The 27,984-nt window shown below is 42.4% G+C and overlaps 1 protein-coding gene across 1 annotated transcript in view; it reads right to left on the bottom strand.

Annotated features, from left to right (window-relative positions):
- The window catches only part of SPSB4 (splA/ryanodine receptor domain and SOCS box containing 4), a 200,022-nt gene that overhangs the window by 86,509 nt on the left and 85,529 nt on the right, over positions 1-27,984 (bottom strand). The window contains exon 2 of the mRNA XM_069727634.1: positions 26,866-27,729. Coding sequence (XP_069583735.1) covers positions 26,866-27,559 — 694 coding nt within the window. The 5' untranslated portion in view covers positions 27,560-27,729. The remainder of the gene's footprint in view (positions 1-26,865; positions 27,730-27,984) is intronic.

Raw genomic sequence — 27,984 nt, 5'->3', positions numbered from 1 at the left:
CATGTCAATTCTTTGTGCGGATTCCGCAGCGTTTTACACCTGCTCCTCAATAGGAATCCGCAGGTGTAAAACCGCAGGTGAAATCAGCACTAAAAAACGCAGGAAATCCGTGGTTAACACGCAGGTAAAACGCAGTGCATTTTACCTGCGGATTCTTCAAAAACGCTGCGGAAAAAAACGCACACGAATCCGCAACATGGGCACATAGCCTAAAAGATGCAAATCAGGATTCATACTGATGGACACGGAAGAGACAATTTCATCTAGTCCATGTTTAGATACAAACTCATCCAGTGTGAGATCTGAACTTTTATTTGCTGCAAAATGGAGAGTCCACCGAGTGTGTCCACTAGTGAATGCCCATTTACAGACACTGAGGATCAGCTAAGCGAACATTGCCCCCATTCACAACCCATGTCTGCTGCCACATGTACACATGTCCAGCAATCAGCTAATAAACTTGCAAATGAACCCTTGTGGGCTGATCACAGCCTTTAAAAATTGTCATTAGTCGGAAGTTATCCCCTTATGTAAACAGGGATGTCAAAGTGACAATAACGAAGGAAGGGGGCACAATCAAGAGGTCGTCGACAATTTTGACCAAAAGCAACGCACACTGGTGGGACCTGCATCAACTATCAATCTATTGTCCTCATAGACTGTAAGCAGGACCCTCACTCTTTGTGATATGTTAATTATTTTTATTCTGTAAAGTCTTTGTCTGCACAAGTCCTCTCAAAAATTGTAAAGTGGTGCGGAATATGTTGGCGCCATAAAAATAAAAATTCTTTTTATTATTGGCTAATTTTGTGGATAGAATACCGACAAACAAAGAGTAAGCACCTACTCACCCCAGTATATTGACACTGGGGGCACTCACACCCCGTGTAGAACATGTATATAATTAATAATATAGGTTACCACAGACATAAAAACATGCAGGTAATCCACTATGTAATCAAAGGTAGAAGTAGGATAAAATAGAAAGCGGGCGCTGTGTTTGTATGTAGCCCCTTTGCCTCTTTATATTCGCTCTTCAGCACTTTGCTTACATGGTTCGTTCTTGCAATTACTTATCACTGCACTAGATACATATGTATGGATAGATAGATGATATTATGGTGTTTTTACTGGATATTTATTTATGTCTGCTACTACCTATATTATTAATTGTACAGCTACAGTGGGGCAAAAAAGTATTTAGTCAGTCAGCAATAGTGCAAGTTCCACCACTTAAAAAGATGAGAGGCGTCTGTAATTTACATCATAGGTAGACCTCAACTATGGGAGACAAACTGAGAAAAAAAAATCCAGAAAATCACATTGTCTGTTTTTTTATCATTTTTTTTGCATATTATGGTGGAAAATAAGTATTTGGTCAGAAACAAACAATCAAGATTTCTGGCTCTCACAGACCTGTAACTTCTTCTTTAAGAGTCTCCTCTTTCCTCCACTCATTACCTGTAGTAATGGCACCTGTTTAAACTTGTTATCAGTATAAAAGGACACCTGTGCACACCCTCAAACAGTCTGACTCCAAACTCCACTATGGTGAAGACCAAAGAGCTGTCAAAGGACACCAGAAACAAAATTGTAGCCCTGCACCAGGCTGGGAAGACTGAATCTGCAATAGCCAACCAGCTTGGAGTGAAGAAATCAACAGTGGGAGCAATAATTAGAAAATGGAAGACATACAAGACCACTGATAATCTCCCTCGATCTGGGGCTCCACGCAAAATCCCACCCCGTGGGGTCAGAATGATCACAAGAACGGTGAGCAAAAATCCCAGAACCATGCGGGGGGACCTAGTGAATGAACTGCAGAGAGCTGGGACCAATGTAACAAGGCCTACCATAAGTAACACACTACGCCACCATGGACTCAGATCCTGCAGTGCCAGACGTGTCCCACTGCTTAAGCCAGTACATGTTCGGGCCCGTCTGAAGTTTGCTAGAGAGCATTTGGATGATCCAGAGGAGTTTTGGGAGAATGTCCTATGGTCTGATGAAACCAAACTGGAACTGTTTGGTAGAAACATAACTTGTCGTGTTTGGAGGAAAAAGAATACTGAGTTGCATCCATCAAACACCATACCTACTGTAAAGCATGGTGGTGGAAACATCATGCTTTGGGGCTGTTTCTCTGCAAAGGGGCCAGGACGACTGATCCGGGTACATGAAAGAATGAATGGGGCCATGTATCGTGAGATTTTGAGTGCAAACCTCCTTCCATTAGCAAGGGCATTGAAGATGAAACGTGGCTGGGTCTTTCAACATGACAATGGTCCAAAGCACACCGCCAGGGCAACGAAGGAGTGGCTTCGTAAGAAGCATTTCAAGGTCCTGGAGTGGCCTAGCCAGTCTCCAGATCTCAACCCTATAGAAAACCTTTGGAGGGAGTTGAAAGTCCGTGTTGCCAAGCGAAAAGCCAAAAACATCACTGCTCTAGAGGAGATCTGCATGGAGGAATGGGCCAACATACCAACAACAGTGTGTGGCAACCTTGTGAAGACTTACAGAAAACGTTTGACCTCTGTCATTGCCAACAAAGGATATATTACAAAGTATTGAGATGAAATTTTGTTTCTGACCAAATACTTATTTTCCACCATAATATGCAAATAAAATGTTAAAAAAACAGACAATGTGATTTTCTGGATTTTTTTTTCTCAGTTTGTCTCCCATAGTTGAGGTCTACCTATGATGTAAATTACAGACGCCTCTCATCTTTTTAAGTGGTGGAACTTGCACTATTGCTGACTGACTAAATACTTTTTTGCCCCACTGTATGTATAATTATTCTACGTGGGATGTGCGTGCCCCCATACCTGGCAGTTTTCATGTGTTCGTTTCTCCACCTTCTCCTTTGCCATTAAATTGGATTATTACATAACACCTTCCGTGAATATCCTGCTATGTGTCGGTGCTTAATCCCGTTATTTTTAGATATTATTGCTATATGTTTTTTTTATATCTGCCTATAAATATCCACCTGTGTAGAGGATCCTTGCCCAACAATACCACGGAACGAGATGTGTCGGACAATTGGCTAGAAAGGGTTCGTATCTTCTAAACAGAATATGGGCACGATGTGAACCATTATAGGACTGTATAAATGCTGCAGACAAGAAAGAGAATGCTTGGTCTGGGGGAAAATGTGTGTAAATGGGTTAGTAACTGGCTTAGTGATAGAAAGCAGAGGGTGGTTATAAATGGTATAGTCTCTAACTGGGTCGCTGTGACCAGTGGGGTACCGCAGGGGTCGGTATTGGGACCTGTTCTCTTCAACATATTCATTAATGATCTGGTAGAAGGTTTACACAGTAAAATATCGATATTTGCAGATGATACAAAACTATGTAAAGCAGTTAATACAAGAGAAGATAGTATTCTGCTACAGATGGATCTGGATAAGTTGGAAACTTGGGCTGAAAGGTGGCAGATGAGGTTTAACAATGATAAATGTAAGGTTGTACACATGGGAAGAAGGAATCAATATCACCATTATACACTGAACGGGAAACCACTGGGTAAATCTGACAGGGAGAAGGACTTGGGGATCCTAGTTAATGATAAACTTACCTGGAGCAGCCAGTGCCAGGCAGCAGCTGCCAAGGCAAACAGGATCATGGGGTGCATTAAAGGAGGTCTGGATACACATGATGAGAGCATTATACTGCCTCTGTACAAATCCCTAGTTAGACCGCATATGGAGTACTGTGTCCAGTTTTGGGCACCGGTGCTCAGGAAGGATATAATGGAACTAGAGAGAGTACAAAGGAGGGCAACAAAATTAATAAAGGGGATGGGAGAACTACAATACCCAGATAGATTAGCGAAATTAGGATTATTTAGTCTAGAAAAAAGACGACTGAAGGGCGATCTAATAACCATGTATAAGTATATAAGGGGACAATACAAATATCTCGCTGAGGATCTGTTTATACCAAGGAAGGTGACGGGCACAAGGGGGCATTCTTTGCGTCTGGAGGAGAGAAGGTTTTTCCACCAACATAGAAGAGGATTCTTTACTGTTAGGGCAGTGAGAATCTGGAATTGCTTGCCTGAGGAGGTGGTGATGGCGAACTCAGTCGAGGGGTTCAAGAGAGGCCTGGATGTCTTCCTGGAGCAGAACAATATTGTATCATACAATTATTAGGTTCTGTAGAAGGACGTAGATCTGGGGATTTATTATGATGGAATATAGGCTGAACTGGATGGACAAATGTCTTTTTTCGGCCTTACTAACTATGTTACTATGTTACTATGTTACTAATTCAGCTGATGAAACAAACTGTTCCCACAATGAGTTTTTGATGAGTTTTTTTTGTGCCGTGTGTTTTCGAAATAATGCAAGTAACCTATTTTACTTAATGTGTGCAGAAATGGCGCTGAATATCTGCAACATCAAAAAATCACCGAAAGCTCATAGTGGAAACGTAGCCTTGCATGCTGAGTTATTGTTAGGCGTCCATCCCAAGACCTTCCCCTCCTGCAGCAGAAATTCTTTCTCCAATGATGCATGTACCTGATGACCCCAAGTTACGTGGATTCCTGTAAAGCTACGTTCACATTTGCGTTGTTGGGCGCAGCGTCGTCGATGGATACTGACGCATGCGTCATGTGCCCCTATCTTTAACATGGGAGGCGCATGGACATGCGCCGGTATGCGTTGTAATGCGTTTTACGACGCATGCGTCATTTTGACGCACCAGACAGGGCACGGATGACGCTACATGTAGCGTTTTCCCTGCGCCCAATTTCCTGTACTTTACAATTTTATGACAACGCATGCGTCCAAAAACACTTCGTTGTGTATTTGCGTTATGGGTTGCGTCGACGACGCTGCGCCCAACAACACAAATGTGAACGTAGCATAAACCTGGTCTTTCTGTTTTGAAATACTTCCTGTGACATGGGCATGTTTTAGGGGACGTGTGCCTCCATTTTTGCACCACAGTTATAAATGACTGAAATCCTAGACGAGGCACACACTCCTTCATCAGTATTACAGGAGCGAAGCAGACAGCAGTCACAAATCCATACATGCAGCAAAGGTGTTTGTCAAACCGCTCTATAAAATGGCATTTATGATAGGGAATAGTGATGAGCGAATATACTCGTTACTTGAGATTTCCCGAGCACGCTTGGGTGTCCTCCGAGTATTTCTTAGTGCTTGGAGATATAATTTTCATCACCTCAGCTGTATGATTTACATCTCTTAGCCAGCTTGATTACATGTGGGGATTCCCTAGCAACCAGGCAACCCCCACATGTACTTATGCTAGCTAGTAGCTGTAAATCATTCAGCTGAGGTGATGAAAACGAAATCTCCGAGCACTAAAAAATACTCGAAGGACACCCAAGCGTGCTCGGGAAATCTCGAGTAATGAGTATATTCACTCATCACTAATAGGGAACATTGGTAAAGAAAAAAAATACCCAATCTTTACAAACAGAATGCCACTTTTACTAAAAATGAATTTCACATTGCGTCTTGTGTGCTTAGTGGTGTTTCTGGAGGTGTGGAGATGCTTCTTTTAAGGCTATGGTCACACTATCAGTATTTGGTGAGTTTTTTACCTCAGTATTTGTAAGTGGAACAATCTGAGGAAAAGTATAATAGAAACACGTCACCACTTCTGCATTTATCACCCGCTCCTGGTTTTGGCTTACATACTGAGGTAAGAAACTGGCCGAATACTGATAGTGTGACCGTGGCCTTACATTTAATGTGAGTCCGTGAATAAGTAGGATGGTTTGCTCCGTCTGAAGGTTGGGTGGCCCAATTTGCAAACTTTTCCCTCTAAACTTGACTCCTAAGGTTATGTTGACTACTAAAGGTCTGCAGACATTTTTCGTATCAAAAATCACAGTGAAAATACTTTTTATCTGCTCGCAACATACATTCTATGCATCTTAAAGGGAAACGTACCTATGGTGTATTTTCTGTATTTTTTCAATGCATTTTTAAAGCGTGATAGAAAAGACTTCATGGAAATTCTTTCATTGGTAAAATCATGGAAAAATGCTTTTTTTTTACCTTGTTTGTAATTCAGTTTTTAAAGTTGCTTTTTTTGTCTTGTTTTTACAGTGAGAAACTTTCAAAAAACAGGGTCTGCTCTGCATTTTTATTTAAAATATGGAGTATAGCAGTAGGGTCTATTAAAATGTATCAAAAGCCTCAAAGAGAAAAAGAGGACGAAAATAAAAAAATGTCCATAAAGATTAAGATAAGGTTAAGATAACAAAAAAAAACTGGTAACTGCTTCACTAAATATTGATCTCGACAATGCTTTTTTAATTTGAACTGGATATTACTTGCCTTTTAAATTATCATAAATTATAAATTTACCTATTGTTCAAATAAGGTTTTTTCTGTTACATGTTTTTTTGCCAATGTTTTTCTTCATATCAGAATCTGTATTAAAACTAAAGAATAGAAATCTTGTAATTTTCACATTGGCCACTAGGGCTTATTTAGACTCTAATTTGTTGTTTTCATAAAGAACACATGTACATTAGCCACGCTACACAAAAAACGCATAAAATCAGTGGTAAATCCGCAGGTAAAATGCAGTGCTTTTTACCTGCGGATTTCTCAAAACAGGTGCAGAAAAATCCGCAGAGGTTCCATCTACGTGTGCACATACCCTTATAGTTGGAAGATCACTCATTTTACTTTTTGTATACAGAATTTGGATAAAAAATATTGCCAAGTACAGTAACACAAAATACATAATTTAAACAATTGGTCATTTTCTGATGATTGCTTTCCTTTAAACACCTTAGCACTTGCTGATGGGCCCATAAAATATGATCATCACATGATTAAAAACTGACTATCTGAATCCTTCTAAGCTCTATGTAGAAAAAGGAGGTCAATTTTCCCTGCATGAGTCATCCCACTCTTCAACTCCTGACCCAGTTGCCCCCTCTTGTCCCCTGCCAGGGACTTTTGAGACTTCCTGTTCCTACACAGAGCTTAGAGGGATTCAGGTAGTCAGTTTTTAATCAAAGACCTAATGGAAAAGAGAACAATTATCTGGGTAGAAAGGCAAAATGAGCAATTGTAAGTAGTGCTATATAATATCATGATTGCAATATTTTAAGAGGATAACAATTTTGATGGGAGGAGGGGGAATGCTTCTTTAACAACCACTGATCAACAACTCATTTGCTAATTGTTGGTTGTTTATTTGTCTGTTTATGCCTGCAGACCGCACTATGTGCATTCAACTATCAGTAGTAGGTATAGAAGATGCGCTGATGAGTATGATGACTTTAAAGCCTTCTGTAGTAAAATGTCACCCAACAAACAAGCGTTTTGCTCGTTCAACGGGTAATTAGGTAATCTGCAGCCTATTTACACTGAAGGATTATCAGGAAAAGAACATTCCTAGGAATACTCGTTCATGGTAATCCATCAGCTGTGTAAGTACATCCTATACTGTAGCAATGAAGTTACAGATTCACACACATTAGCTCACTCCATGTGTTGCATGATTGTTGCATGTTAGGCTACGTTCACATTTGCGGCTTTGGACGCAGCGTCGTGGACGCAACGCACGACGCACGAAAGACGCAAGTAGAACGCATGCATTTTTGACGCGTGCGTTCAACACTTTTTTAATATATAGGGTCTTTTCAGTGTCTCTATTTTTAAAGTAAAGAACGCATGCTTCCTACAACGCACAACAACGCAAGTACTTGCGTCTTCTGCGTTGCCAATACATTTCAATGGAGGTTTTGAAGCTTCGACGACGCAAATACAACGCAAGTGCGATGCAAGTGTTTTTTAAAAATGTTGGACGCAGAAAAAATGCATAATGTTGCGTTTGCAACGCACTGCCAGGTGCGTCGAAAGGACGCATGCGTCGCAAAACGCACCGAAACGCATGAAAACTAACGCACATGCGTCCCCAATGTTAAAGATAGGGAAGCATGACGCGTGCGTTGTTTTGCGGTGACGCCGGTGCGTCCAAAGCCGCAAATGTGAGCGTAGCCTTATTTCAGGGAAGCCAAATTGATTGCTGTGGCTATGTCCTTCCTTTGGTTGCACTAACTTTCATAGCTCAAGTGTACTGAATACAACTGTTTTAGCGATGCTACACAGCAGCGCCTTAAAGGAAATCTGTCACCGGGTTTTTGCTACCCATTCTGATACCAGGGAGGGAGAGACCCTGATTCCAGTGATGCATCACTTACTGGGCTGCTCAGTGTAGTTTTTATAATATCATTGTTTTATCAGCAGGCAATTATCACTAGAGGACTACTTGACCTGCTGTCAAATAGTCCAAACCCGCCCCCACCACTGACTGGCAGCTTTCTGTGTACACAGTACATAGGCAGAAAGCTGCCAATCAGTAGTGTGGGTGGGGGAATACACAGCTTAGCAGAGAACTGATAGATCTGCAGCAGATAAGACAGTTTTTTATCAAAAGTGCAGCAAGTAGCCCAATAAAGTGAGTGATATACTGCTGGAATCAGGGTCTCTGCCCCTACATCAGGCTGTTCTCAGATGGGGTAGCAAAAACCTGATGACACATATGCTTTCATTTTTACGTGCACTCTATTCATCTGCAATCATTTTGCTTCAAAAAGGTTTGGTATGTCAGATAAAAATGTCACTGAAAATTACTTTTGTTTGTGGAAATAAAACTTTCCACGTTTCCAGACATTTGGAGTTCTGAATTCTTTTTCGTGTTTTAAAAGAGCTAATCAAAAATGTATTTCTGGGATTTACTACTTCCAGTAACCTGTAAAACAGTTTTTATGTGCCTGTAAGAAAAACTAAAGAAAAAAAACAAAATCTTTTTTTTGTCTTTCCCATATGTAAAATCTTTTTATGACCTGGAGACTGGAAGGTTGAGAGCAAAGTTGGAAAACAATTTACCACCACGTAAAAAGCTACGTTCTTCCTGTGGACCCCGTCACCCAGTTCATGTAGTCAAAGTTGAGCCTGAGACAGACTAAAGTCACACAAGCTTTCCGGAGAGGAGAATGGATGGATAATAGCCTTTGTAACCCACTGATCCTTCTGTGATTAGCAGCGCCATGAAGCTTGGAATACGATTAACCTTCCAGGCGCCAAACTCAAAGCTTTGCCACCCACATATAGAAAGAACTTCAATAGCACTGTCGACAATCAGTAGAACTACTCAATTGCATGCTTTGACGCATTTGCAAATGAAATGTCTGTACTTTTTTACCTGTTGTGTATCGCCGATTCTAAACTGATAATCCAATTATTGCCATTTCATCACGTTATAATCAGAAATGAACATGGTATTACAAATAAGACAGCCAAAGTTTTCATGGAGGAGGATAGATCGCTCAAAATTCATTAATTCGTTCTAAAGGGCCAATCGGCTTCATGTTTGGCCGACATGTCCCAGCTCGTTTAGATAGGCCAACGCACCCCCCACGCCTACAAAAGATGGGTAATGAATCGTTCCATGCGCATAGATTGGAAGCCCCCCCATAAGAATTAAAATGAGGGTCTCATGGTGACATGAACCCTTGTGTCGATTTTTGGTGGATGAAATAGTTGGTGTTATTTATTTATAATATTACGGTTATTTATTAAAATCATTTATGTAAATCTTAATAAAGCTTCACAGCCAATTTATAGTCCAAAGACTACTGTATTACTGTGTCTTCTTGTTTTTATTGGCTAGCTAAAGTGGGTTTTGTGTCACCATGTCATTGTTCCCAGCTGCTGTTTATACAGAGTGATGTGCTAGCAAAAGAAGGCGGCGCGTCGGGCGATGTGCCGGCTGTTTACAGTGGCCATTTAATGGGAAACGACCATTCTTAGGTATGCACATTCACGATAAGTAGCCATTGTAAGTTGACCATACACATTATATTAAAAGGGTTATCCAGCAGGAAAAAAAATATTTTTACATGCCTTGTGCTCAAAATATTAGTGCTGATCTCGGGAGATTAGGGGTATTATCTATCTTACAGGGGTTGTACATTTAGCGATGCTGCAGCGATCTAGACAACGATCCCGATCGCTGCAGCGTCGTTGTGTGGTCGCTGGAGAGCTGTCACACAGACCGCTCTCCAGCGACCAACTATGCGAAGTCCACTGGTAACCAGGGTAAACATCGGGTTACTAAGCGCAGGGCCGCGCTTAGTAACCCGATGTTTACCCTGGTTACCAGTGCTAATGTAAAAAAAAAAAAAACACTACATACTTACATTCCGATGTCTGTCCCCCGGCGCTGTGCTTTCCTGCACTGACTGTGAGCGCCGGCTGGCCGTAAAGCACAGCGGTGACGTCACCACTGTTATCTGCTTTACGGCTGGCTGGCGCTGACAGTGCAGGGAAGCAGAACGCCGAGGGACGCGACAGACACCGAAATGCAAGTATGTTGTGTTTCGTTTTTTTTTTTTAAATTTACACTGGTAACCAGGGTAAACATCGGGTTACTAAGCGCGGCCCTGCGCTTAGTAACCCGATGTTTTCCCTGGTTACCAGTGAAGACATCGCTGAATCGGCGTCACACACGCCGATTCAGCGATGTTTGCGGGGGATCCAGCGACGAAATAAAGTTTTGGACTTTCTGCTCTGACCAACGATGTCACAGCAGGATCCTGATCGCTGCTGCCTGTCAAACACAACGATATCGCTATCCAGGATGCTGTAACGTCATGGATCACTAGCGATATCGTTGTGAAGTTGGTCAGTGTGAAGGTACCTTTAGGCTACAAATCTGCAGTCACTCTATGGGCGCTGTGAGAATTCTCCGGTGCTGGAAGCAAGTGGTCATGTGACTGCAATAGTGTGATTTGCATACTCCCAGCCACATTCCCACTAGACTTTGGAGCCGAGCTCACTATACTTGCATTGAAGCCGCTCCCATCTAGTCTGAATGTGACCGCATGTACGTAAATCACATACCCGCCGCTAGCACCCGAGAATCCTCACAGTGTGCAGTGCGTGCGATGTGGGAATTCACAAGTCTGCAGTCACATAGACCTGTAGAATAAGGCCACACAACCCCTTTAATCCAAAGGCCTCACATTAATGCCTGCTCTGACAAGGACTGTACCCAAACTTAGCCTTTATATACTGTTTGCACATTGCCCATTTTTATTCATGATTCCTTGCATAGACATTTCTTTCTGAAAGATGAGACTATTCCGCATGGTCTAAGGAATTGCTATCACTCATGGTCTTACAATTTTATTGTTCCATAATGCCATATAAAAGGACAGAGGGCCAGCGGTTCTGCATGGTCTAGGGGCTATACTGCCTGGATGCCTCTAGTCTTTGGACAGCGTCCTCCTACTGTGGTCCACTTGGTAGGACAATGGTGTCTTTGGACGCCGTGGCCGGGAATTGGCTGCAGCGAGCAGGTGACCTGAACAGCGCATCATTGGGTGTCTCTCTGATGGCGGGATGTTCAAGTATGGCACATTTTGGTATTTTTGCAGAATCAAAGCGAGGGGAAAAATTGTATTTGGTTCAGAAAAGACCCATTTAATATAGTTGTATACATGTGTTTGTCCTATTAATATTCAAGAGGTGGGCAGTATGGCTGCTCCCCGGCAGTTGATCAGATAATACATTCCCTTTAAGATACGAGCATTAATAGAAAAAAATAAAATAAAAACAATTGCTATGCTGACAAAATGATTTTTACTAGTCCCAGCTTTGTAATATTTTTGGGGAAATGGAAGTAGCAGTAACGGCTGTCACAGGTCACACATGACCGGTTTAAAGTGCGAATGAACTGGCAGCTGTTGCACAATGATAATTCTTAGACGTCATTTCAGAAAATGTAGAGGGAATGCTCCAGTGCCCTTCCTTCATTAGATCTGTAAATCTTTTCCCTGCACTGACTAATATAATCACAGGTCACGCATCTCATTTGTAAAACATCTAGCCTTTGCAGACAATGTAGTGTAATTAATATATATCATTATCTGGCCCCTGTACATTTGTAAAACGCTTGGCACAATGCTTATAAAAAATGCATCTTATTAGTATTGTTATTACCTGCTGTGACGAGAGCCATTAACGCTATTAGCTATTGTTAAAAGGCCTTCAAACAAGGACTCAAGGATCTCCATCAGGGGTGAACGCCAATGGTTGTGGTTATGGGGTTGAAATACAGTTCAGCAATTGTGTGAGTGGCTTTCTTTGCCCGCTCTCCTGTCATTGGGAATGCTGAAATAGTAGGGGATCCGCCATAAATGTACGTCATTAGTAGTGATGAGCGAGTGTACTCCAAGTATTTGTTAGTGTTCAGAGATTTAGTTTTCATCACGGCAGCTGATTGATTTACAGCTATTAGCCAGGCTGAGTACAAGTGGTGGTTGCCTGGTTGCTAGGGAATTCCCACATGTAATCAAGCTGGCTAGTAGCTGCAAATCATGCTGCTGAGGCGATGAAAACTTAATCTCCGAGCAGTCATAAATACTCGGAGACCACCCGAGCGTGCTCGGGAAACCCTGAGCAACGAGTATACTCGCTCATCACTAGTCATTAGACAACACCTTTCAAGTGACTTTCCATCCTTGTTCCCCTACCTGGTGCCATCCATCTGTCTACCACAGCTTCCTTTCACTCTGATAGACATTCACTTACTCTGGCTTTGATGCTGGCTACCAAAATGGCATGGGAAGTGCAGTCGGAGTCATGGAGTCGGACCTCATTTTGGTGGAGTCAGAGTCATGGAAATTGAGGAGTCGGAGGTTTGGCTTACCGATTCTACAGCCCTGGCAGGGCTGTGGAGTCGGAACTGTGGAGTCAGAGTCCATTATGGTGGAGTCAGAGTCATGGAAATTGAGGAGTCATGATTTGGCTTACCGACTCCACAGCTCTGGTGATAAGTCTAAACCATGCCTCATTTACCTTTCCAAAAACAGGGAAGGCTTGACTTAGTCTTTTCAATGCACTGCTAATAGCAGCGGGAACAAAACGGCTGATCTGAGCAGTGGAAGTGGCAAGAGGCAAATGGAGGGTACGAGGTTGAGTGACTATACATGAGAGTTGCATAGTCACTTTTCAGATCCAGGTTGGAAGGTCATTTTAAGCTACCGGTAATTGCCATATGCGGATACAACATAGAAGAGGATTCTTTACTGTTAGGGCAGTGAGAATCTGGAATTGCTTGCCTGAGGAGGTGGTGATGGCGAACTCAGTCGAGGGGTTCAAGAGAGGCCTGGATGTCTTCCTGGAGCAGAACAATATTGTATCATACAATTATTAGGTTCTGTAGAAGGACGTAGATCTGGGGATTTATTATGATGGAATATAGGCTGAACTGGATGGACAAATGTCTTTTTTCGGCCTTACTAACGATGTTACTATGTTACTATGTAATTAATATCAGACTCACAGAGTTTTTGCCTCCTTCTGGATCAACAAGTTAGGTTATAGGTTGAGCTTGATGGACTTGTGTATTGCACAGTTTTGGTAATATACAGCTCAGCCCTCTTCATTTAGAAGTGGTGATCAAGCGTGCAAGTGATAACTGCCGCTGCACGGACAAAGCTAGTGAGGCTCCAGACTTACTTCATAAAGCCCAAAGATAGTTTGAAGTTCAGAACACAGGTTTTGAAATCCAATAATCTTTATTATGAATCCATTTAAAATATAGAAGGCACAGAAAAGTTTATCTGACACTTTTCTAGTTGATCTGATTCGTAATCTTATCATAGAATCCTAAAATGTTAGAGTCGGGAGGGACCTCCAGGGTGATCATGTGCAACCCCCTGCCCAATGCAGGAGTCACTAAACCATCTCAGACAGATGTCTGTCCAGCCTCTGTTTGAAGACTTCCATTGAAGGAGAACTCACCACCTCTCGTGGCAGCCTGTTCCACTCATTGATCACTCTCACTCTCATTTTTTTTTCCTAATATCTAATCTGTATCGTCTCCCTTTCAGTTTAATTCCATTGCAGAAAACTTATCTGTACCTTCTATATTTTAAATTAATTTGAAATAAAAATTATTGGATTTTAAATCATCGAGTGCTGGACTTCAAACTATCATTGGACTTGTGTCTCCTTTCAACTTTAAAACTAAGATCTGGCAGAAAAAAGTTTGAAAAAAGATTATTTGTCCATTCTGACATTAAATTTCAAAGTAAGTACACCAGCTTCATTATGTCTTGGAGATCTCTTTAATTATGTGTGCATTTTGTATTGTGAAATCTAGTGACAGATCTACTTTAAATTTCCTGAACATAAAAAGAATGATGACCACTGATGACACTGCAGCATTCTGAAGTTCTCTTTACCCGTAGATGAACATATTATCATTTTATCATAATAAACCTCACCCTGTTAAGGTAGCAATGAATGATAGTTTTGCTACTGGAGATGATGCTGTTATACATTAATATAATAAGTCATGGTAACAGCTTATTGTCCTGCTGCTCTTTACTCAGATGCTACTTTTATGTAGAGTGCAATTTTCAGGATTATCAATGTTTTTTAAATTGACCATTTTTAGACTTCCCTATTCAGAGAAGACACAGTAATATTGACTTTGCAGCAAATTCACAGTCATTTCTGTCTGGAGCGAGTACCAACACAAAAGAAAGAAATCCCATTGAAATAAATTGCTATTACAATTATCATAAAGGACCGTGCACTCTCACTTAGAGACACACAGGTATTAACAGAACAGAGTGAAATGTGAGTGATACTTGACTACATGACCCTCGTGTAGAAGGTATACAGGAATACAAGTGATCAGTACCAGTACATATCTATGTACCTATATTAATATATATATTATATACTGTGTATACCGTGAGTTTTGAGAACCTTCCTTATATCCAGATCATAGAATGAAGATGAAGATCTGCATACATCAGATGGCATGGGGTTACAGCGTCTGATTGCTCCTACTCCGGTGCTGAGAAGAAGCATTTCTCCTTCATTTTAAATGTGTTTATTCCTTCTGGCAGGACAGGGGGTTAATCGGCCATGTTGGAAATCCCTATGCTCATCGCTGAGCTCGGTTAGCCAATCCTTTCCCCTTTATAATCTGGGCTCTGTTACAAGTCCTTGTCAGAGCTAGCATTTGCTGCATAGCTAACGGTGGGAGAGGAGTACATATAAGAAGGAGAGTTGGAGGAGTTATCAGTGACTGTTGCTTGGTTTGCATGTGTGGTAATTCCTTATCTTTCTCTATTTTGGATTATTTCCCTACCTCCATGCCCCGATGCATTCCTCTGTTTTATGTGAGTGAATATTTTGTATGCCTGGAGTTTTCTGTTAACCCTTGTTTGTATTGCCTTGTTTGTCGGGTTGGTATAATATGGTGCACAGCAGTGCCCCTATTCCCTGGGTGGGAGAAGAGAACAGACAGAGGGCTAACCCAGGACATAAGGTAAGGGTGGAGGCCCCGGCATCTTCTCCTTCAGAAGTATCCCGGGGAGTGGGGCATGCTAGGGCGCCTCATTTGTGTTAGGGACAGGGAAATATCCCCTGGTCCCGGATCACAGGACAGCTGTGTCGTGACAGACAATTTTGACATAAATGTCCAAGATGGTAATGGGCAGCCAATATATGATCATAGCATGTCTTCATGGGTTGGCAGTGATGGAACTCCAAAAAATGCAATGTACACAAAAATAGTTACAGAAATGTATAAACTAAATGTGCTATATGTGAGTGACCCTATTTATGGTGCATAAAATTATTCTGATCATGATGCAATGAGAACATCAGAATGTGAGTATATATATATATATATATATATATATATATATATATATATATATATATATATATATATATATATATATATATATATATATATATATATATAATGAAGGCAGCACTCCAATGGGTCCAAAAAATTAGTTGTTTATTGACTTATAGTGACGGTGGCAAATGGCAATGTTTTGTTCCAAATGTTGAACTTTTTCGATTGAATATATTGAGGTTTGGTTTTGCCTGAGAGGCTCTGCACTTCTGTGTGGGACTGACTTTCCCAAGGGATCCTGTGCACAGTGATTTCTGGCGATGCTGGCAGATAGGAGGGTGAGCTCAATCATTGTTCTCCACAAGGTATGACTTTGTATTGTAGACAATCTACTATATAATTGTCTAAGGGTCACTTCCGTCTGTCTGTCTTTCTGTCTGTCTGTCACAGATATTCATTGGTCGCGGCCTCTGTCTGTCATGGAAATCCAAGTCGCTGATTGGTCGTGGCAAAACAGCCATGACCAATCAGCGGCGGGCACAGTCCGGCAGAAAAATGGCCGCTCCTTCCTCCCCGCATTCAGTGCCCGCTCCATAATCCCCTCCAGTCAGCCCTCACACAGGGTTAATGGCAGCGTTGACCGTGGTGTAGCACACTCGGTTAACGCTGCTATTAACCCTGTGTGACCAACTTTTTACTATTCTTGCTGCCTATGCAGCATCAATAGTAAAAAGATCTAATGTTAAAAATAATAAAAAAAATAAAAAATAGTTATATACGCACCGTCCTTCGGCCCCCCGGATCAGCAACAGGCCTTTCCCGCTCCTTGTGACGCCCCAGTGACCGCTCCATGCATTGCGGTCTCGCGAGATGATGACTTAGCGGTCTCGCGAGACCGCTACGTCATCATCTCGCGAGACCGCAATGCACTCTTCAGACTGGAGCGTGCGAGGAGCGTCGGTAACCGCTTCCATCCGGGGGCCAACGGAGGGTGAGTATATAACTTTTTTTTATTTTAATTCTTTTTTTAACAGGGATATGGTGCCCACATTGCTATATACTGCATGGGCTGTGCAATATATTACGTGGGCTGGGCAATATACTGCGTGGGCTGTGCTATACAGTACGTGGGCTGTGCTATATACTACGTGGGCTGTGCAATATACTGTGTGGGCTGTGCTATATACTACGTGGGCTGTGCTATATACTACGTGGGCTGTGCTATATACTACGTGGGCTGTGCTATATACTACGTGGGCTGTGCAATGTACTGCGCGTGCTGTGCAATGTACTGCGCGGGCTGTGCAATGTACTGCACGGGCTGTGCAATGTACTGCGCAAGCTGTGCAATGTACTGTGCGGGCTGTGCAATGTACTGCGCGGGCTGTACAATGTACTGAGCGGGCTGTGCAATATAGTACGCGGGCTGTGCAATGTACTACGCGGGCTGTGCAATGTACTACACGGGCTGTGCAACATACTGCGTGGGCTGTGCTATACACTACGTGGCCTGTGTTATACACTACGTGGCCTGTGTTATATACTACGTGGCCTGTGTTATATACTGCGTGCGTGGTACTGCGAGGGCTGTGCAATATACTACGCGGGCTGTGCAATATACTACGTGGACTGTGCAATATAGTGCGTGGGCTGTGCTATATACTCCGTGGGCTGTGCTATATACTCCGTGGGCTGTGCTATATACTCCGTGGGCTGTGCAATATACTACGTGGGCTGTGCAATATACAGTGTGGGCTGTGCTATATACTCCGTGGGCTGTGCTATATACTAAGTGGCCGTTCTATATACTACGTGGCTGTTCTATATACTACGTGGCTGTGCAATATACTACGTGGCTGTGTTATTTACTACGTGGGCTGTTATATACTACGTGGCTGTGCTATATACTACGTGGTCGGTCACGAACAATCAGCGACAAGCGCAGTCCGGCCGCAAATTGGCGCGGGATTTGAACCACGCTTTGCTAATTGGTCGCGGATGGCCAAATCCTGTGCATTCAATGTATTATTCTAAAATCTTCATAAATAAACTACATACATATTCTAGAATACCCGATGCGGGCTACCATCTAGTATATCTATAACTAGGCAGCAGAAGGAACATTTCATTCATACTGACTATAGGTGCCACATTATTACGACTTTTTTGTTGTTGCTCTTGTAAAATTAGTGAGTAGGACAAAGTCAGACATCACATAGAAGCGTTAACTAAGAGCACTTACGGAAGTTACTCATAACATCTACAGTGATTTTTAACATTAGGACATTTATGAGTCAGATCTGAGAGAAGAAAATGAATTGTGAATCACAAAGTGCTAGCTTTAATACTTGGCTGCGTCTCAAGAACGACTGACCGCACAGAGAGTACCTAGCAGAGTCAACTCCATAGCACTGCGCAGGAATGTGAAGCCTTGTGTAACGCCATGGTCTCTATGGTGAATATTTCATTGTTAGCACATGAATCATTTTCCACATTTTGGAATGCGTATCCCATTTCATTTTTCTTTTTTACTTTTTTTTAATGCAACATGATTTTGAATTTACTAAAAGTTAAGGAGCTTTACCTATACATGACAATGTGAAAAATCTGAAAATTGCAAAGTAAAGGCTTCTTGTCTCTGTATTGCCAAAATACAAGCTGTACTGCACCGTGCTTACCGTATATTCTGCTCACAGCACCTACCATGCATTAGATGACTAGACGCTTGCTGGAAGTGCCAGTCAACAATAAAACCTGCATTGGATATTATGCCCTTGTAATATACTGGGTATAGAGTGCAGAAAATTTCTACACATTCTACACAATTTCTCCATTTGGATCCTTCAAACGGAACCTGAATACCCATCTCTTCAAAGAAGCTTACAGCCTGTAGACCACGCGGCCACCTCAACACCGTCGGATCTCCTGCAACCCTCGACCTACTGTCACCTTCCCCATAATCCTGTAGAATGTAAACCCGCAAGGGCAGGGTCCTCGCCCCTCTGTATCAGTCTGTCATTGTTAGTTTGTTTACTGTGATATTTGTATTTTGATGTAACGCCGTCCAATGTACAGCACCATGGAATTAATGGTGCTATATAAATTATAATAATAATACACATAAATAATTCCTATCCAAGGTAATCAGATTTTGAAGTCCTATCCACACCTTTTCGGAAAAATAATCATGGATGTTGAGAAGTGCCGCAGATATCCAGATTTACAATCTGTCTTATCGATTGTGGTTTTCATGTGGACTTTTTTATGATTTTTTCAGTGTAATGAAATAAAAAAGAACAATAAGATCCGTAATCAATAACAATTTGTAATTCACTTTTCTCACAATGGACTTAAAGTACAATCATGACCTGTTTTTGATTATCCTTTTAATGTAAAATAATTGATAAGTGTGAACCCCGCTCTTGATGCAGTCTCTACTACTGCAATGCAGCTGTGTGTCACACAGCACTGATGGCCGAGCGAGGAGGGGGCTGTCAGTAATCTTGGCCCCTTACATTCTAGCTGATCAAGCAGCGATGGGAGAATGTGGCTACAGCATGGCTCTTAATGCATATCCTGCCCGCACTGTCACTGCACTCAGTTTATACAGGATGCAGTGGTTTATTATCACAGCTAATGAGAGCATGGTCTGCAGAGAAAGCTCAGACAAGCCACCGCTGTCAATCACCAGTCAGGAAGGCGGGGCAGGCAAAACCAATGGGCGGGACGGTGCACCGTGCCCCCCGAACACGCCAAGGCTGCACCGAGCAGCCCAATTTACATGTTTGATTTTCTGCAGAATGGAGGCAGCGATTAGACTAAAGGCCCCTTCACATTAAGCGACGCTGCAGCGATACCGACAACGATCCGGATCGCTGCAGCGTCGCTGTTTGGTCGCTGGAGAGCTGTCACACAGACCGCTCTCCAGCGACCAACGATGCCGGTAACCAGGGTAAACATCGGGTAACAGCGCAGGGCCGCGCTTAGTAACCCGATGTTTACCCTGGTTACCATGCTAAAAGTAAAAAAAAACAAACACTAGATACTTACCTACCGCTGTCTGTCCTCCAGCGCTGTGCTCTGCTTCTCTGCTCTCCTCTTGTACTGTCTGGGAGCAGGAAAGCAGAGCGGTGACGTCACCGCTCTGCTTTCCGGCTCACAGCCAGTACAGAAGGAGTGCAGAGCGCAGCGCTGGAGGACAGACAGCGGTAGGTAAGTATGTAGTGTTTGTTTTTTTTTACTTTTAGCATGGTAACCAGGGTAAACATCGGGTTACTAAGCGCGGCCCTGCGCTTAGTTACCCGATGTTTACCCTGGTTACCAGTGAAGACATCGCTGGATCGGTGTCACACACGCCGATCCAGCGATGTCTCCAGGGAGTCCAGCGACGAAATAAAGTTCTGGACTTTATTCAGCGACCAACGATCTCCCAGTAGGGGCCTGATCGTTGGTCGCTGTCACACATAACGATTTCATTAACGATATCGTTGCTACGTCACAAATAGCAACGATATCGTTAACAATATCGTTATGTGTGAAGGTACCTTAAGTCACTAAAGGTGAGATTTCATAGGTGCTATATCCTTCCATTTAGATAAATGGTAGGATTCCCATTCACCACTCCTACTACTCAGTGCTCAACTCGGGATGACTCTTCGTCAGACCGCTGAGTAGTCCAAATAGAAGCATCCAAGACACCAGAGGTATGCTACAAGTTTACAATCAAGTCGTTTAAAATACACAAAAGTGTGCCAAGATTTTGGTTTGAAAGTAAAAATTGATCTAAAGGTAGGAAACCAAGAGGTGTTATAGAGTTACAGAAAAGTGTCTAATTACATCATCTAGCATAGTTGCAGGGACAAGTTTTGTGAATTTTCAGACTGTCTAGTCTAAACTTTCATCATCTCGATATTTGACAGGATTAGTGAATCTGCGCCACTGTCTATCCACGCACTGGTTTGATACACAAGTCACATCCCTATTTCATCTCCGACTGACAGATACATTCCCTTTTTAGCTGTCAACAGATTTGACAGTAATAAATATTTTAATGGAAAAAATGTCCAGTTGTACAAGATGTAGGTGTAACGTAAACTATTACAGCGCCAGACTGTGTGCGTCCTCAGGGATGTACCCAGTCCTCCATAGAACGTTATGTATAAGATTAAACAGGTACATACATATTTACAGGCTAAATAACACCCACCCTAAATATGCTCGTAATACTACAAATAAGACATGTCACATCCATAGAGTCATCTATGTGGAGCTACAGCAGGCGTAGTGACATCCCACCAACTATGTCATCCTTGCATATTCTGGAATACAGCTTGATTACTCCATTAAAGCCTGAATACAGAAACAGTATCTATGTGTGAATCCTCCAGGGGCTGCATCAGATCACTGAGCTAAAAATAAAATGTTCATGAGGAGCCTGGGTCTAGGGGTTTATTCACTCTGCTGCCAGATCAGGACAGTGCGCCGTGCATGGCAAACTGCGGATCTAGCATATACCGTAGTGTGACTGCCATGGATGAGGCTATGGTAACAAACAGCATGCAACCCAAGCAGGAAAGAGGTTTATTCTCACTAATCATAGAAATCCTGCTATATCTCCAGCTATTTTATGTTCTTCTTCCTTGTACATGAAGGGGTAGTAGTGATCAATGAGTGGAACAGGCTGCCACGAGAGGTGATGAGTTCTCCTTCAATGGAAGTCATCTGTCTGTGATGATTTAATGAATCCTGCATTGAGCAGGGGGTTGGACACGATGACCCTGGAGGTCCCTTCCAACTCTAACATTCTAGGATACTATGAGGGTACCTGACATTGTGTGACCTGTGCTTCACCAGGATGGAGTGTGGTGGGCATTTACCTATAGGTCTCTGATTGGTGTCTGCACAGTTCTTTTACTTGTTTATGCCCACGTCCATTGATCGAATTCGATTTTGGTATTTGTTAGCCACCTTGTGATTTATATATATTATTAGTGCTACTATTACTACTGACACTATTGGTTTGCCTTACAGCGTGACCACACTGCCATAAATATTATTAATGGGGTGTTTTTACATTTTCTGTAGTTGTCTTGTATTTACGACATATTTTTATATTATGGTTACATGATTATTCATTTTGGATATTATTTTGCCACTGAGTAATTGCAGAATTTTTCTTTCGTTTTACATATAATGTTAGTATATAATGAAATTCCTCCTCTATTTCATTTATAACACTGATGTCCGAACATTTCGTCAGTGGTCTTTATGACCCCTTCTGTCATGAGTCTTAGGTTTGGGTACTCGATGCTTCAAAGGACTCTATCAGTAGGAAATGAGTTTTCAAATAAAGCATAGGCGCTCGGTGTACCCTTAGCATGGCCAAACTCATGCGTACTCCCTTCTACTTACTTGTTTTCCATCTATCTCCACCCTCTTCCTTGATTAACAGGTTTAACTTTATAAAGAGTATGGTAGAGATAGATGGAGAACAAGTAGGTGGGAAGGTGCACTAAACTGCTCGGCCATGGCAAGGGTGCACAGAGCGCCTGTGCTTGATTTGAACAGACATTTTGTGCCTATGGACTACCTTTAAATTTAGTTACAAATATATTCAATAAAAATGAAAGCAGATTAGAATCATGTATGTCAATACATGAATAAAAATGTTGTGCAAGACGGCCAACAAATGGAATGACACATGGTAGCCACAGGCACCTACTTTTTAGAAGATGGAATCTATTTTAAGGGAACCTGTCACCACATTTGACCCATCTAAACTATTAATATGGGCATTTAGTTTATAGACTGTCGAGGAGAGTAATGCCTGTATGTCTCATATCAGATGCCTTATTGGTGAGAAATCATCTTTTATCACTTTATATAAATGACCTCTTCCAGGCTATGGGGAGGACGCAGTTTGGAAGATAAGTCTGCCTCCAGAGCTTATTTTATATAGAAGGAGGAGTTACCAGTGTGAGGCAAGTAACTAACACAGAACAGGAGAAATTAACTTTGTTTTCTTACAAACACATTTTATAGCTCTCTGAGCTCTTCTGTATTACAATATTGCAGCCTGTCGGCCTGTGAGATGGAAACTGAGAGAAACCTGCAGATATGTCAAGTAATCGCTCACAGCTCTCCATTGAGATCAGGAGAGCAGAGAGCGGCCATTACACTTGTAACTATTACCGTACTCATCACAATGGTAACACCCGCTTCATTTACAATAGGCTCAGGGGGGCAGAGTTATCTTCCAGGTCACGTTCGCCCCATAGCCTGGAAGAGGTCATTTATATAAAGTGATAAAAGATGATTTATCCACATCGAGGCATCTGATATGAGGCATACATGGATCACTCTCCTTAGCAGTTTATAACCTGTATGCCCATATTAATAGTTTGCCATTTTGGAATCTTGGCAGTCATACATGTTACAGTGAGATGATTGATTAAACAGACGGTCAAGAAAGCCATGTCAACATGATCTCAGGAAGAAAATAGAAAATGATCTGTTGTCTTGTACCCCTGTGGATCATTTAGCAATGTATACAACATACAAACTATGACCCTAGAAAGATGCTGATACATAAAATCAGCATTTCATTTACTGCGAAGCTACAACTGACAATGTCAGTGCTGCAAAACACAAACACCCACATACACATAATTACCCATACGTTCCAAGATTTTTTTAAATTATTCATTTCAAAAGGGGAATACTTTTAAGGGCTTGTCCAGATAGCGGATGAAAAGTGCAGGAATTAAGATTGTAAAAATCAAAAACAGTTTTACATTTGCTATAAAATAATAGATCAATCTGTTTTCCTGCAGAACAGAACTGCTTGTTAACTGTGAAAGGGAGATCTGGCATAATGTGTCCTCCCATCTCAGGGGCCTATCCAAACTACAAGTGCATACATTCCTGAGTAAAGGCTCTGGAAGATTATCCAGAGCCTTTATTAGTACTTCTATGATTGGCATAAGGGCAGATTATTGCAATTATTAAAAACCATGTCTCTTCATTCCCAGTATAAGCCCCTGACGTGAGACAATGCTGAGGATAGCCTTCCAGACATCACTAATGTAAACTACTTTAGGAATGAACCTTACTGAAAATGCTGCATAAACAACCAAGAAATGATTCACTTGTTAGATCAATCAACCTTTGTAGTGGCCAAGGGCTATCACTCAGGTACAGGACAGATTATTTCCAGCCGTGCTCCAACATTAATAATGGATCTACTGCAACCAAGCCGGGCGTATCTTTTACAGCGACCTGAATGGAAACTCTAAGATAAGGAATCGGAGCCCTAAATGGATTTACTTCCCGTAGCAGCTACCCAAATGTAATGCACCATCCATAAATGTATTTTACATAAAGTCCCACTATCCATAATGCCCACATTATATAATATATGCATCTGATAAATCTAATTTCTGCGAGGTCTAACAGGCGTTCAGGGTGTATTCAGAGGGAGGATTCATCAGTCTGCATTCAGTTCATTAAATATTAACCCTCCACATGTTTTGCTATGTTCAATACATTTTTTAGCTAGTTACATCTTCCTAGTGTCTCAGATCTGCATAATATTATTTTACTGCAGCGATCCTTGATTACAATTCAAGATCCCTTTTATTACGAGAAAGCCTGGCACCTTCACTGGTAACAATTCAGGTCCATCATAAAATCTGCTCCACATTAATCCTTCTAGAAACACACATGGAAATACATTCTGTTCAAGAGCAAACAGAGGATAACAAATTGGCATTTGTAGGGTAGCACAATCCTTAAGGATAAAGTAACTGCAAAGTAACCTGAACTTTCCACAGTACTGCAGCATTCAGGAATGTTGTTTACTGGCAAATGATAGTAAAATAAAGGCCAAAAAGTAAAATAGAAGAAAGGTAAGACCTTGAAGCAAACCCAACACTGTTCTGGTCACTGCCTCCACAACGTGCAACCTGTAGGCGGTTAATTTGGGGGAAGCAGAAGAACAGATAATATTTTGCTGACTTGCTTAACATACCTATTAGTGATGAGAAACCCATGCTCGAATAAGGGGTTATCCAAGCTTGCTCGGGTGCTAACCAGGTGACTTCAGCATGCTTGAAAAATATGTTTGAGTCCCCGTGGCTGTTTGACAGCTGCAGCCTAACAAACAGGCAATCCCTGCATGTATTGCGGCTGTCAAACAGCCATGAGACATGCAGACGCGGTAACTCGAACAGCCTTGAGACATGCAGCGGTGGGGACTCGAATAGCCGTGAGACATGCAGGTGCGGGGACTCAAACAGCTGTGAGACCTGCAGCCACGGGAACTCGAACAGCCGTGAGACATGCAGGTGCGGGGACTCAAACAGCCGTGAGGCATACAGGCGCGGGGACTCGAACAGCCGTGAGACATGCAGGCGCGGGGACTCGAACAGCCGTGAGACATGCAGGCGTGGGGACTTGAACAGCCGTGAGACATGCAGGCTCGGGGACTCGAACAGCTATGAGACATGCAGCCGAGGGGACTCGAACAGCCATGAGACATTCAGCCGTGGGGACTTGAATAGCCGTGAGACATGCAGGCGCGGGGACTCGAACAGCTGTGAGAGATGCAGCCGTGGGGACTCGGACAGCCGTGATACATGCAGGCGTGGGGACTCAAACAGCCGTGATACATGCAGGCATGGGGACTCGAACAGCTATGAGACATGCAGCCGAGGGGACTCGAACAGCCATGAGACATTCAGCCGTGGGGACTTGAATAGCCGTGAGACATGCAGGCGCGGGGACTCGAACAGCTGTGAGAGATGCAGCCACGGGGACTCGGACAGCCGTGAGACATGCAAGTGCGGGGACTCGAACAGCCTTGAGACATGCAGCGGTGGGGACTCGAATAGCTGTGAGACATGCAGGTGCGGGGACTCAAACAGCCGTGAGGCATACAGGCGCGGGGACTCGAACAGCCGTGAGACATGCAGGCGCGGGGACTCGAACAGCCGTGAGACATGCAGGCGTGGGGACTTGAACAGCCGTGAGACATGCAGGCTCGGGGACTCGAACAGCCATGAGACATGCAGGCGTGGGGACTTGAACAGCCGTGAGACATGCAGGCGTGGGGACTTGAACAGCCGTGAGACATGCAGGCGTGGGGACTTGAACATATTTTTCAAGTACGCCAAAGATACTCAGATAGCACCCGAGCTTGCTCGGATAACACCTTATTCGACCACGTTCGTTCATCACTAATACCTACCCTACTACAGAATTCTTTGAGTCTCTCCAGCATGCCATGTAGAAATCTGCCAAAAATCTGTATGGTGTGGAGGTCTAAGGGGCTTAATTAGAAAAGGCTCTTTTATAAATTCTCTATTATTTCCAATGTGCAAGTGTGGAGTGTTTTGTGGATTTACTGGATATAATACAATGCAGTAGCCAATATATATATATATATAGAGAGAGAGAGACTAAGAACACGTGTGTGTTCGAAACGCGTACAGTTTTTACAGCCACTCCCCTTCCGGTATGCCCGGTTTTTGTATGTCTTATAGCCTATTTTTATTTTAAATGAATACTATTAAAGCTAAGTGATTTTATCTCTTGGAGCTGGATTCCCTTTTTTTCCACAGTAGCCAATATATACATGTAACAGCTATTGGAACCATTGCTGGTTGTCAGATACCTCTATATTTATTATTTCATTAGGCAATGATTTACCATCTTTGGGTCCTATCTAATGCTCTGTTTATATCTACTCTTAGAGCCTTTGTTGTAGATTTTGTAAAAAAAAAAAGAATGGAGAGCAAAATAGTGCTGTAGGCTGCACTGTTTTGTCTCAAGAAAGGATGGACACTATTAGAGAAACCGGCAGTATCATATTACAATGAATTGGTTCCCTCGACCTTTGGTGTCCATCTACTGTCATAATTTTTTTTTAATTACTCTACAATTGTAGCAGAACAATGGAAATGAAAAGCCCAGATGTGAACAGAGCCAAAGAGATAGTAACATAGGGAGTCAACTTTAAAGATTTTGAGTGTCTCATCGTAATATCAGTAGTCGTTATATTAATATAACAAGATAGTTTGTTATTACATCCCGAGACAGCAGAGAAACAGCAAAGTTTGGGAATTTAACAACATAAACTATCTCACAAAGTAAAATACTAATACAGTCTCATGAGTATAGTACTTACGATCAAGTCCATTGATGTATCGCATTGTAATTTCACAGTGACCCCATACAGCGCTGACAATAGGGTAAAGTTTTTTCCCTTTAAGTCCTCTGAAGGCAACTCCTAAATATTGTCCATCAACGATGAAGCTAAGAGTTCCCTCATCCATGTCTAACACTACTAGCAAAGAGTCTGGGAGTACAAATGCTTCATCAGGTTCCAGAAAAGCTGGATATGTAACACCAGGTTGGTTTTTACAGTTGTAATAGAGTTTGTTTCGTCCTAGGTCCCAGCCCCAAGACTCACTATTGCTTCCTACCAATGAAGTATATCCAACAGAATGTAAAGGGGCATCAGCAGTAGCTACCCCCACAACGGCATGCGTTCCTCTTTGTCTTGTAGGCCAATGAATTTGCCAAACGTGAAGGCCTCTTGTGTAGCCAACTTTCCCTCTGATGCAGTCTGTACTTTGTGCAACTGGGTGCCGGTGGAACGTCAGACGGTCGTCCTCCTTCACGAAGATATTCAAAGACCGGTCCTCATTGTTCCAAGCATGTTTGTGCTGAAATTCCATAGTAGCCATGGGCATATCCAGCAGCATATCTAGCCTAGTAGGTTTACAAAAGTCAGGGCCCCTCAGTTCTCTTTTGACTGGTCTATAAGGGGGGTCCCGTACATCCACAGACTTTATACTCCCTGAGATCTTCTGACCCATTTCTCGTCTATGGGTTGATAAAAAAAGGGACAGGGTAGGGGAAAAGGAAGATGTTCCTTTGTTTCCTTCTGTTACCTCATTAAAAAATGTATATTGAAGCCAGTTACTTGTGCACCACAAGCAGCCGATGAAGACCCTCAGCAGTCCAGCAATCTTCTGCAAAGCTTTTCCTGGAAGAAATGAGAACAATATATTAGTTCAGGACGAATGACATAAGTGGGTTTGTACATAAAATCAAGTTTCTCAGCCTTGGACCTTCTGTTCCTAAACATTGTCTATCTGATATGCGTATAATGTGTTGCCAATTATTAATTTCTCCATTCACAGTTGTTACATAAAACTGATTCTATGCTTTATCCAGGAAGCCTGGAAAGAACAAGTCTAACATCTGAGAACAGCAAGAGCAAGGGAGATTGTTACGCAGC

The sequence above is a fragment of the Ranitomeya imitator genome, chromosome 5 (genome assembly GCF_032444005.1).
Source record: "Ranitomeya imitator isolate aRanImi1 chromosome 5, aRanImi1.pri, whole genome shotgun sequence".
Lineage (NCBI taxonomy): Eukaryota > Metazoa > Chordata > Amphibia > Anura > Dendrobatidae > Ranitomeya > Ranitomeya imitator.
This window is presented reverse-complemented; position numbering and strand designations above follow the sequence as displayed.